Source organism: Trichoderma ghanense, assembly GCF_004382785.1.
Source record: "Trichoderma ghanense strain CCMA-1212 chromosome Unknown scaffold_3, whole genome shotgun sequence".
Lineage (NCBI taxonomy): Eukaryota > Fungi > Ascomycota > Sordariomycetes > Hypocreales > Hypocreaceae > Trichoderma > Trichoderma ghanense.
Genome location: NW_027395666.1, coordinates 1,596,578 through 1,608,883, shown reverse-complemented (window position 1 = coordinate 1,608,883; position 12,306 = coordinate 1,596,578). Strand labels below are relative to the sequence as shown.

Here is a 12,306-nt window from a genome sequence, read left to right as displayed (position 1 = left end):
ATGGGGGAACGTGCTTTGCAGGGTCTTGGCAAGGACGGTTTCATAGAGTCGAAGACGATATATTTACTTGCCGCGGAACTAGGGTCATTCGAGTGAAGTTCCTTTTGAGCAGGTATCAATTTCTCATTCAAAGTCCCTTCACGAATCCTAACTATGTTGTATCCTGGAGCATGTCTTCCAGTAATCACGGCGTGTCGCCTATGGTATCTATTTCTCCAGAGATTTTTTTTTTTTTTTTTTTGCTTTCTTTTTCTTTTCTTGCATTAATTTATAAAACATCCATTATTCATGTCCATGCCTGCCATGTCTGTCGTGCCACGAAGAAGCCAGCATCCGCCTACCCCGTTCGCTCATGGTCAACTCGAGTACCACCATTACTGCCACCAAGGACGACAGGCCAACCACGACCACTCTCTTTGACCTCATTGCACCGTTTGCACCATTCATCGAAATAAACTCGTTGATCCAGGCAAGCGTTGCCGTGCCGAGGCTGGCGAGTTGGTCATAGCCGAGGGAGTAATAGGTGAGTCCAGCCAGGGCGATGATGTAGCCCACAGTCTGGAGGAAGGTGATTTGGGTGGACCAGATGAGGACAGAGGCAATAACGAGAAGGATACTCTTGAAAATACCAGTCAGAGTCATGACTAGACCCGAGGTCTTGCCAATCTGAGTAGATAAGTCAGCACTTGACATATTGAATAGCCATACAACGGAACAAGCCTACCAAGAATACGCTGGCAACGTTGAGGATAAAGGCAATGGAGGCGTTGAGAAACAGCATTCCAAATCCAGCATTGACAGCGTCGTCCCACTTGAACTTGGGCAATTCGCTCACAAGGGCGATGAGGAAATTCATCACAGCACAGACAGGTGCATAGTAGTAGAGACTGACGAGGGGGTCCATGTTGAGGCCTTCGCCGCTGAGCATGACTTGAATCATGACCACGCGAACGGCTTCGAAGCAAGTGCCCCCAATCTGGAAGAAAAAGCCAATCCACGAGAATTGGATCTCTCCGAAACTGGAGATGGCAATGCCGAGCACGATGACCAAGACGTTGATGAACTTGGACAAGCTCGGCTCAGCAACGCCCCAGGACCAAGAGGCGAATAGCACAGCAACAGGTGATGCGGCCTTGAGCATCTGAATGAAGGAGACGGAGAGGTAGAGGTAGACAACATTGGAGCAGATGAGAGAGCCGGAGTACAGCAGGCCAATGGGCAGAATGGTGCGGAGGTAGAGGCGGCCGTTGACAGGAATGTTGCGGCGAGAATCGAGGAGCGTCGTCGTGCGAGCGAGGATCTGAGTTGCAATGGTGGCATAGATGAGATGCCAGCATGTAAGGAGAATAGCTGTTCAGGGGTCAGTACAAGACAATCGTGTATGAGGAAGAGAGCTGCTGTATTCGAAAGCCAGGCGAAAAGAGTCCAACTTACGGTATTCTATAATCTCTTGTTAGCTTCTCACGTCCATTAAGCCCAGACTGCGTCCCTGTCCCTGGGATCCATGACACTCACTAAATCCAGCAGCGTCTAGAAGCCACTTGTTGAAGATGATGGTTACATTCGAAAAGATCATCCAATTTCTACATGCAGGTCAGCTCTCATCCTGGGTACTCTCACGCTGCAGCCGCATCCGCCCGCTCAATTACGCAGTCGCACAGGGGAATATCCTTACACAATATACACCCAGACAGGTACCTGGACCTTGATGGAGGGCACGGCCTCCATCATGGGCAGTAAGCCGCGATTTCCGCTTGAGACGGTCATGGCCGGCTTTACCGCTGGCACCTCTGAAGCTTCTGCGGCTTTTGAAGAGGCGACCGTTTCCCACGCGCTGCCGCCCGGTTCCGTTAGGAAAGAACCAAGGGGGATGAGAACAGATATACGATGTCTGGTCTGTTGGCCCTTCTCTCAAGATCAACTGACAGCGCTGTGCAGCTTCCGGACCCTGCCGCAGCCTAGGGTCGCACGGCGCAAGAAGTGGTTAATCGTTGTGTGAATAGAGATGCGAAAAAAGTAGTAGGGATATTCGTCCGCGTCTCCAGTTCGATTGCCGTCTGGCAGATGGCCAAAATCGCTGCGATTGGTATCGATTGGCCTGGCTGCTTGTTCGTCTCTTTCTGCTGCCGTCTCTTGTGTGCAGAGCTACCGGGGTGTTGCGGTTCCGGCCGAGATCACCAGTGCCAAGACTCAGGCGCGGGCTACGGAGAAAAAACGTCGGGCGAGCTGGAGTCGATGATGCAGTTTGTTCGGCTGGACCAAAAGAGAGAAGGCGAAAACGGGACGCAGCAAAAGCTCAGAGAATGCCCAAATCCAGATGCGCTGAAAAATGACCAGACCAAAAAGCCGAAGAAGACGATGGTTTTCTCGTGAAAGAAGCGCGACAAGACAGAGGCAAGAAAAGGAATGAAAAGGCAGTCGAGAATCTGACCTGGCAAGAAGACGAAAGCGCCGAGAAAGGGAAGCTCGGCAGGCAGGCGCCAGGTGGAGGGGTAGGGAAAGAGCACTTACTTGTATGAACAGTCGATGGCATGGCAGGAGCGTCCAACGGCCAATCCAGACCAGCGGCGCGCCGGCAAAGTTAAAGCCACCGGCAAGCACAGCTACCTTGCGCCTGCCGTGCTTGCCACATGTGGTTGGCATGGAAGGAGCTCTCCGAGTCGCCAGAGGCTTGTTTGGATGCCCCAGCTAGGGAATGGATGCGGTTTGGCAGGCGCAAAATTGTCTCTGCGCCTGCCGCAGCAGCACTCTTAGAGAGTACCTTATACGAAGTATCATTTGGCACCACACGCGCTGCTGGAGGCGCAGAAGCTGTCAAGCGGTACTTGGCACTTTTGTTACGCACTCCTGTTACGCACTTTCAAGTTTGTCCGGCAGCGGTACCAATTGAATGCAAGGGAAGGAAAGCCCAGAGGCTGGAAGAAGGTGCTCGTGGATATACGTCTACAGGCAATGGGCACCGCGCCGCACCAAGATTATTGCATTCTGCCGCCATGGTCTGGATAATACTGGTAATAAGACCTGTATTCTTGATTCATCCGCCTTTACGGACTCCATATTGCAACCATATTGAGACAAATGTGTCCAAATGCCGCCTCTTTCCTTTTCTTGCATTTTGCCGACTTACATGTAGTCTCTACACATGGCCTCTTGTCAACCAAACCCAGCCAAATGAAACAATGACCAAAGTCGGTGTCACTCAGACGGTATCAGTACCCGTACTTCGCAACCTCCTTACGTACCTGGATACGGAACACGCCCGAGACGGTGCTAGCGGGATCTCTTCCACTTGCTCTAAGCCATCCATACATACAGTATCCACCGTTGAGCAGCCTTCGCCTCGTATGAAAGCAAGCGTCTGTGTAAGTAGGGAGGGAGTTGGCAGCAGTCTGCGGAAAGGGGGAGCTCGACCTCCGCCAGGCTGCATAGGGCGAAAAGTAGCCTAATCAGCTGCCATGTCAAATGTTCACCTAAAAAGGTATCATTGATCTCTGTCGATCCATCACGTACATTCGTTCCATCAGATCCGAAGCACACCCGTCCACTGTCCGCGGCTGGATGCGCGCCCGTTTGGATGCCACTGCCATCCGTCCCGCGCCGTCTCATACTGTCTCGTCTAGCTCAAGAGAACAGTAATCGCTAATGGAGAGCCAAGCAGCCTTCCGTCCCCCTGCTTACCGAGACAACATCTCTTGGCCTCTCAGCATTCCTGCATCAAGCACTCACCGGAATAAAAGGGGGGCCCGTTTCCCTTCTCCCATGGCTGAGATCCCCCTCTGGAGCCGTCCAGCCGTCCCAAGCCCAACCCCCAAAACACCCCCCTGTGCTGATGTTTCCTGACCATTTTAGGCTCCCCTCCCCCTTGCAGAACCCTTTGATAAAGCGCTATTCCAGCAGGGCGCAGCGAATAACGGGCTTTTGCTCGCCCGCCAAGCTTTTCCGCCGACCAGCGGGCCTTGCAGGGAGCATCCATGCCTCCTAACATCTTTGTACGGGAACAAGCGCCAGTGGTTGTTTTGGACGGGGCGCCGATTGGGCCGAGATTGCCCAGGCCCCTGTCTAGCGTATTGCTTGTTTTTTTTTTTTTACTCTTTCTTTCTCGCTCTCTTCGGTCTCCGAGTTTGACCCTCTTCCAGCTTGGGGCATATCAATGCTGCGGCCAGCGAAGCTCCATCAGACTGCGTGTTTGCAAACATCCAGACCAATGGATCGGCCAGGCCCTGGAACAATGCCACAATGGGCGTTGAAACGGCGCTAATTGCAGCAACAGAGGCAGTGGAGGTTTCCCATTGACAACTCGCTGGTGGCACGAAGTAGTTTGGCGTAACGATGACGAGAGAGGGGAGCGCAAGATGGTCTCATGGCGAAACGAGCTGAATCCTTTTGCACGACCGGCAATATCCATGAATGATCACTTCATGACGGAGGTGCGTGCCGAATTTCACATGCTAAGAGGTTCCTCGTGGCTGTGCTGCCTCCTCTTCCGTTATGGGTCCAAGCCCAACGAGCGGGCATCGCCGTTGATGGGTACAACAAGTTCAACAGTCACCATCCTTCAGTATCACAGCCGCGGAAAGTCTGAAATTGGTCATAATACTGGTCTTGTGGTTATTGGCAACTCCACGTCGCTGTAGGTATTCATCCGTTCCGACACCAATCAATTTCAAGGCGAGGACATCCGCCCTCAAGGTCCCAGCAAACGTACTCCTAGTAATTGTCCCCGCACGCCGGAATCCAAATCCCATCATGGATGCTGTTTTCAGAGTCCCACAACCAACGCCATCGCTATGCAATTCAATGATAAGACAAAGAAGAGAACGAAAAAAGTACAGAAACGCAGCACCCATGCCGTTCAACCATGTGCCCTCGACGAATGGGATGAATCATGTTGATGAGGATGTATCTCCCGCCTCCGAAGCGTTCCCAGGAGCCGCCCCCGGCTGCTCAGCCTCTGGCGCGGCCGCCGTTGAAGGAGAAATCTCTCCTCGAGCGGTCCCTAGAGATGCCGTTGCTGCCGGCATAGTGGGGGCTCCATTCTCCGCTTTGTCGTCGTCCTGCTTCGTCGTGGCCGGCGAGGCAGTCTTCGCAGATGTTGCAGCCTCGGTTTCAGCCTCGCAGTGTAAGATCATGGAGGCGTCAACGCACTCGTAGAAGAGCATAAACACGCCGGGCGACAGACTCATGACAGTTTCCTCGTTGACTGGCGACACGTTATGATCGCTGAGCCTCCACCACGTCGAGTCTCTGTCAGTGTAGCTAGGCTTCTCATCGCTTGTCGTTGTCTCGTCCGCGCTTGGCTCTGCTGGCTTGCCGTCAGCAGGGCGCTCGGGCAAGGCCACGACCTTGTCGTCTGCATGAGCGGCACCCTGCGATTTGAGAGGCGGATACTTTCGATAGCAGATGTAATGCCCGTTCTCGTGCCGGCCATAGTGCGTCACGACCGCTCTCAGCTCGTAGATTGGCCCCGTCAGCCTCGATTCTCCCATGTCCCCCGCAACCATGGACGACATGGGATCCAGCTGCCAGCGCTCCTCCGCGTCTTGACCCTTCTCGTCATCCGCAGCCTCCTTGTTGGCGGACCTGACGGATCTAGCACTTCCCAGGCACCATGGACCCAAATCCAGCGTCGTCGGAAAGCTCACGGGTGCCGAGTTCTTGATCATGTTGAAAGTTGACGGATCAAAGACGGATCGGTTCACGTGGACCGCCAGGCTCTGAGGAGGCCGCGCGACCACCATCTGCTTCGTCTTCGTCACGTTGACTCGGCTTTGTGCAGTGATTCTGCAGCGATCTTTGATCGTCTCTTCGTCGAACTGGTCTTCCTCCAGGGCTTGTTGGACAGCCTCCAGCCTCCGCAGGGGTTCGCCCAGCTTATCGTCGGTCGCGCCCTCGGATCGCATTCTCTCCACAAGCTTAGCGAGAAGTCTCTGCGCTTTGAGCAGGGTGCATTTCGGGCACTCTACTCCCTCAATGGCCTCGAGCTTGCTGTATGCATCCAGTCGTTCGTACAGATCGTGGTGGTTCTTGTCGAGGCCAAGGCTGAGCGTCAAGCAGTTGAAAGGGATCATGGACAGCCCTTCTGAGTAGCCGCATTGCACGCAGGCCACTCGCTGGGCCAGAAGGCCTTCCAGGGGATTCCGCAAAGTCCGTATCGAGTCCGATTTAGAGCTGGACGACTGGCTTTGATAACCACTGTCGTCGCTGTGCTCACTAGTAGAGCCTTCGTCCGTGCTGTTGAAGTCGCCACTCTCCAGTCCCGCGAGCTTCTCAGCAGATAGCTTCTTGGCTGCCAACGCTGCTGCCTTTTCGACATCGTCCAGGACCTTGCTATAGTACTCTTGGGCGTCTTGTTGCGTCCACGTATTCATCGATTTCAGCACAGAAGGCGTCCAAAGCGTCCTCCCGTTGTTCGAAACGTCGTTGAGATCCGCAATGAGCGCGCGCAGCGTGTGAGCTACGTTCCCATCGGCACCGTGACCTCCCTCTTCCAGACCCTTGAGGCACGCCGAGAGGTAGTCAGGCATCGACTGCAGAGACGCCAGCCCTTGCAACACACTGTTCTGGTAACACGAGTTATCTCGATTCCCGAGTCCCGCCGGCCGGTCCGAGTCCGCCTTAAGGCCCAAGACACTCCCCGTCATGGACAGCGCTCTTGTTCTGGCGCGAAGCACCGAGCTCATGACGCCATCTTGGCGGTCCAACCCCATCACCCTCCGCATCGCCTCGCTCTTCGCAGCATGATTGCTCTGGTTCGTGGTATCGCGCATCGGCCGCGTCGCGGAGGAGTCCATCCAGTCGTCAAGAGCGAAAAGCAGCGGCGCAGGCGTGAGAAATACCAGCGCGTCCCATAGAAACTCGCCGAGCAGCGAGAAGATACCCTCAAGCGATCCGTCGGGGCTGTAGAATTTGGCCAGCAGAGTCACCACGAGGGCGGCGACGGTGACGAGAACGGCGACGTCGTTGATGCGATTAACAGCAGTCTCTCGCGCGTAGAATTGCCGACGGGCTGCGACCTGGTCGTCGTAAAACGTATCGAACCCGCGCTGTCGCGAATTCATGCTGTAGAAGCTGTTCCCTTGCTCGGTATCCAACGCTCTTCGAATCTCGCAAGAATCAGGCTATCGTGCAGCGGCGTCGCTTCGATGACGATGTTTCCATGGCCAGCAGGGCGGCGCACAGCTTTTTGGGGGACAATGGAGCGATGTTGACCGTGGCGAACGGAGGCGCCTCGCTGAGAGAGCCGTCAGGGCAGGCAGCTGACGGAGGAGGAGAAGAAGAGAAGAAAAGGTGTAGAGAGCGATAGAATAAGAGCTTGGTGCTGGAACGGCGACTGATAGGAAGCACGAAGCACGACTTCAAGCAGCGACTTCCAATTTTTTTATGGAGGTGCTGGATGATAAACGTGGACTTGAACTTGCCAGCTGCAGATTAGGTACGAGAGCCCGGTACAGTAAGAGCTGCAAATTCAATTATTTCTAGTTGGTGCGCTCGTGCCAGATAGCGCCTGGCTCATCCAACATTCTTCACGTGGCAAACAGGCGCGCACGTTTGCAGTGCATGAACCATGCAGAATAGAGCGCTTACCAATAATCACCCGGCACATGTCAAGCAGTTAACAATATCTGCAGGACTAGGAGGTATTGACGTCTAATACATGATGGAAGCAATTCTCAGACATGATCTTGATAGAGGTATCGGATCTATAGAATGAGCACATGGTGCCAGAGTGAAGAACTGCTTGGACAACGGTGTAAGCTATTAAAGGCTAGGAGCGGTTCACATGGTGTATTACATAACACAGCGAGCTACAAGCAATCCCACCTGAGCCATACCTCTGCTGAGGTATTAGTAGCACACTGGTGGAACGACTCTCGAGACATGCCCTCTTGGCTGATACCCGTCGTCTGCTCTCGGTGCACATATAAGTCATGTCCTTCTTGTTGAGAGGCCGAATAGCTAAGTCAGTCACACTGATTCTACTCCTACGTTATTACCATTCCCATAACTCACTCTCTGCTATATTCCAGCTTCAGCGTTGGCCGCCTCAGAGGCCAAAGCATACATGCATGCAGCCTCATCCTTCGGCGAACCTCGGTTGCTCTACCACGGCCACGATTCTATGCGACAACGCTCGAGACAAGCTCCAGGGGCCTCGTTCTCAAGAGCAACGATTCTGGGTCACCAGTAAAAGCTGAATTGTATTTATCCTTGTACCACCACGTACCACAAATTCTCAAACACTAACACGTGCTACAAGGTCCAAGATATGGCTTCGGTGCGTTGGCTCCCATGTCACACATGACAGAAGCATTGAGCATGTGAATGGAACACTCACCGACGAATCTCTTCTTGCAGCGACAACTGCCGTTGCGCTCAGTGCGTAAACCAGGATACCCTGCAGCGCAACTTTGACACCTTTGCGGTAACTTTGACCGGACGAACTACCCATGATGGGACGGAGTGCTCATCTTGCCATGCCTGCAGATACCGGAGGACATTTCACCTACAGAAATCTCGCCCCAGGCTGATGGTGTCGACATACTATGTACTCCCAGCTCCATGCTACGCTTGCCATGGCTCCCATTAACGTCTGCTAGGGTCGGACTCTCATAGAAGCCACTATACTTGGTCTTGGCTGAGTAGCAACCTTGAGAGCACCAAGCAAAAGGGACTCTCAAACCAATAGTAAGTTGGGTCTCAGGCAATTACAATTTTCTATCGAGACATCTAACGCACTCTCAGCGACAGGAGCTTATGGGGCGCAACAATATCCTCAGCTCCTCCAGAGGTCGATTTTGAGAATCTCATGAGCAGCGCCTCTTCCAAGGGAATGGCCGAGCTGACCAGCAAGATTGTCTGTACATGCTATAATCCCTTGATCCAGTAACAGAAAGCTCACCACAAGTAGCGCCGTTACGGGTTTTGTTTCGTTGTCAACTCTCCCAAGACTCCACAAGACACAGAAAAGCTCCTGGAAAGCATTGGGCCGATTCGAAATACTCATTACGGGGGTTTCTACGACTTCATCCCAGATCTAGCCCTCGCCGACACGGCCTACACCAATCTGGCCCTTCCAGCACACACGGACACGACATATTTCACAGAACCCGCAGGTTTACAAGCATTCCACCTGTTATCTCATACGCCGCCCACGAACAAGCCCGCCTCGGAGGTGCTGGGCGGACAATCGCTGCTGGTAGATGGCTTTCATGCTGCTGAGACCCTCAGGAGGGAGTCGCCAGAAGACTTTGAGATGCTGCGCAAGGTCAAGCTCCCGTGGCATGCGAGCGGCAACCAGGGCGTGGCGATTGCACCAGACATGGCATATCCTGTGATTGAAGTCAGCGGTGACCAGCTGCACAGGATCAGGTGGAACAACGACGACCGCGGTGTTGTTCCCCTGGATGTCGACGTTGATGCGTGGTACGAAGCGGCACGAAAATGGAATGACATCTTGAGGCGTAAAGATCACGAATACTGGTTTCAGCTGGAGCCAGGCCGAGTGCTGAGTAAGTGCATCGACGACTGCCGTCCGAGTTGCGATGCTGATCCTGTCAGTCTTTGATAACTGGCGAGTGCTTCACGGGAGAAGTGCATTTGAGGGATTGCGGCGCATCTGCGGTGCCTACAGTAAGCCTACCCTCTCGAGTATTGGTCACATTGTTCGCCACCGTCTCGAAAACTGCGATGAAAATGACTGACGATGTGGAAAATAGTCAGCCGCGACGACTTTGTCTCGCGTTGGAAACTGACCAACTTTCCGCGTGAGGATGTGATTGCCTCCAATATGCAATTGCGCTAAAGAAGAGGATGCTGTATGTATGTCGGTATGCTTAATGAATGACGAAGGATCGGTTGTAGAACTGCCCAGATGAATGACATGGAAAGAATGATCAAGTCTGAATCATGAGATGTTGTCAGTACAGTACATAGAGAGACGGCTCACCTCAGCGAATTCGTTCATTCTAGTATCTGCAGTCATGACCCCCATTCGTACAACACCACCATCAACGACCAATTGATCAAATTCCTTCCTGCGGCTCTCCAAACAGTCGATTCAATATCCAGTCCTCAGCCTCAAATCACAAGATGGACATCCTCAACCAAAGCCTTCCCCCCACCCCCACGATCAAGACGTCTGACGTGGGGATCTCCAGGCTCGACCCTCGACCGAGATGATAAAACTACAAGTCCGCAGCTCGCAGAAGAGGGCGGAAATGGATCCCGCTAGGAAGCTTCTAGCTAAGCAATCGGGCTGGCGCGGCCCAACAAGCGGCTCCCACTGGGCAAGTCGTTGCTTGTTGTTGGTGCGGATAAGAGAGGAGAGGAGAATAAGTGGCTTGGGGTGGCTGCGGAGCTTGGGGGATTGTTTGGCTTGTTTATGTCATATGGCGGGGCGGCCTGGAGATCGAATCTCGACTCAGGCACAGAGTGAGGCCGAGAGGAGCCGTTGATGAGTAGAGGTGCCGTAATAAGCAGGGCTGTTGATGAAGATGAGGCACGGGTTGTGTGTAAGCCAATCAACAGCGGAACAAGTTCAACTGACGACCGATACTTGGATTGAGCTGGCCTATCTTTGATCCGTACGACATCCAATCTTGTTGGAGACACGGCGATAGGCTCAAGCACTCCAACGTGGGGTGACCCGTTGACAGCGCATCCCCACATGGGCTACCAGCTGGAGCCTGGGGGAGTGACGAGCGAGGTCAAGCATCGAGACCAGAGCAAATAACGAGTCGACATTGGAGCGCGTCAACGCGGGCAAGTAGACGTACGAGTAAATGTCGCACCCGCAGAGAGGGAGAGGGTCCCGCCGTGGGAAGCAGTGGCCTCTTTCCGGCGGTGACATGCAATGCATGGCAGTCGCATAAAGGAGAGTCTTATCAAGGTGTCTCCCCCCGCCGCATGTCTTCTGGTGATGGTGTCACTTGCCCAGCACTATTTCCATTGATAAGCCATTTACTCGTACTTTGATCTTGACCGACTTCGTTCTTTCTCCGACGCCTTGATCCCCCGAACCTCGTTTCTACATCGATTCAGAACAACTTCAGCCAAGATGACGCAGATGAAGAACGGCGCCTTTCCGCACGACAACGCCGCGGTCCCCAATGTCGAGCGAGTACTTCCCCTTTTCTCGCTCAAGGGCCGGACGGCCATCGTCTCGGGTGCAGGTGCAGGCATCGGGCTCGCTGTGGCCCAGGGATTCGCAGAGGCCGGAGCCAATGTGGCCATCTGGTACAACAGCAACAAGCAGGCCCTGACCTCGGCCGAGGACATTGCCAAGACATACGGCGTCAAGTGTGCGTGGGCATGAATGAAGCCGTTTTCCCTTCCATAGCATGGGTGATTAGAATTCCGTCGAGTTGCGAGAGTTGTGGTTGACGTTCTTCTTGGGACAACAAACAGGCAAGGCGTACCAGGTCAACGTGACATCGGCCGAGGCCGTCGACAAGGCCATCACCGAGATCGTCAAGGAGTTCGACGGCCGGCTCGACGTCTTCGTCGCCAACTCGGGCATCACGTGGACAGAGGGCGCCTTCATCGACGGCTCCGTCGAGTCGGCGCGCAACGTCATGTCCGTCAACGTCGACGGCGTCATGTGGTGCGCCAAGAGCGCCGGCGCCCACTTCCGCCGCCAGAAGGAGGAGGGCACGACGATTGACGGGAAGCCCCTGGACAACTTCATCGCCGGCAGCTTCATCGCGACGGCGTCGATGAGCGGCAGCATCGTCAACGTGCCGCAGCTGCAGGCCGTGTACAACAGCTCCAAGGCGGCCGTGATTCACTTCTGTAAGTGTGATGGGGGATGATATATGACATTTAGATGATTATAGGTAGATTGGCAGCAGAGGCTGACGCGATTTTGCTGTCTGCAGGCAAGAGTTTGGCGGTCGAGTGGACGGGCTTTGCCCGCGTCAACACCGTGTCCCCCGGATACATCATTACCGAAATCTCCAACTTTGTGCCGCCCGAGACCAAGACGCTGTGGAAGGACAAGATTGTCATGGGGTAAGTTGCAACGGAAATGCCCGTACAATGCCTTCGGGTAGTCACTGACATGTTGTGCCCGTACAGTCGCGAGGGTCGTGTCGGCGAGCTCAAGGGCGCATACCTTTACCTGGCGAGCGATGCGAGCTCCTACACCACGGGTCTGGATATGATTGTGGATGGTGGCTACAGCCTGCCATGAGGGGCCTTTCGATCGATCAAAATACACACAAGAAAATGAAAAGAATCAAGGGTTCAAGGGCTTGAAAGAGCATGACGTGGCAATAGAGGACATGGATACAGGTAGATTTGCTGCGT

At 54.0% G+C, this 12,306-nt stretch overlaps 5 protein-coding genes across 5 annotated transcripts; 3 read left to right on the top strand and 2 right to left on the bottom strand.

Moving 5' to 3' along the window:
- Window positions 1–282: 282 nt before the first annotated feature.
- CCMA1212_003855 (putative sugar phosphate/phosphate translocator) lies at window positions 283–1,767 on the bottom strand (the record flags this gene model as incomplete). The annotated part of the gene is made up of 5 exons (XM_073701184.1): window positions 283–666; window positions 725–1,350; window positions 1,435–1,440; window positions 1,516–1,583; window positions 1,676–1,767. The coding sequence occupies 5 exons, from the start codon at window positions 1,765–1,767 to the stop codon at window positions 283–285; spliced, it is 1,176 nt and encodes a 391-aa protein (XP_073560753.1).
- Window positions 1,768–3,642: 1,875 nt separating this feature from the next.
- Window positions 3,643–3,878, top strand: CCMA1212_003854 (uncharacterized protein; the record flags this gene model as incomplete). Its single annotated transcript, XM_073701183.1, has 2 exons — window positions 3,643–3,784; window positions 3,850–3,878. 2 exons carry the CDS (start codon window positions 3,643–3,645, stop codon window positions 3,876–3,878), a joined length of 171 nt encoding a protein of 56 aa, XP_073560752.1.
- A 1,005-nt stretch (window positions 3,879–4,883) lies between these two features.
- Window positions 4,884–7,058, bottom strand: CCMA1212_003853 (Ubiquitin carboxyl-terminal hydrolase 1; the record flags this gene model as incomplete). The annotated part of the gene is made up of 1 exon (XM_073701182.1): window positions 4,884–7,058. One exon carries the CDS (start codon window positions 7,056–7,058, stop codon window positions 4,884–4,886), a length of 2,175 nt encoding a protein of 724 aa, XP_073560746.1.
- A 970-nt stretch (window positions 7,059–8,028) lies between these two features.
- CCMA1212_003852 (uncharacterized protein) lies at window positions 8,029–9,802 on the top strand (the record flags this gene model as incomplete). Its single annotated transcript, XM_073701181.1, has 8 exons — window positions 8,029–8,198; window positions 8,356–8,422; window positions 8,485–8,588; window positions 8,614–8,685; window positions 8,743–8,854; window positions 8,909–9,509; window positions 9,559–9,630; window positions 9,717–9,802. Coding segments are annotated over 8 exons (1,284 nt in total), but the record flags the coding sequence as incomplete, so codon positions are not given.
- A 1,116-nt stretch (window positions 9,803–10,918) lies between these two features.
- On the top strand, window positions 10,919–12,190 carry CCMA1212_003851 (L-xylulose reductase; the record flags this gene model as incomplete). Its single annotated transcript, XM_073701180.1, has 5 exons — window positions 10,919–10,923; window positions 11,041–11,300; window positions 11,407–11,790; window positions 11,877–12,009; window positions 12,076–12,190. 5 exons carry the CDS (start codon window positions 10,919–10,921, stop codon window positions 12,188–12,190), a joined length of 897 nt encoding a protein of 298 aa, XP_073560749.1.
- Window positions 12,191–12,306: the final 116 nt, after the last annotated feature.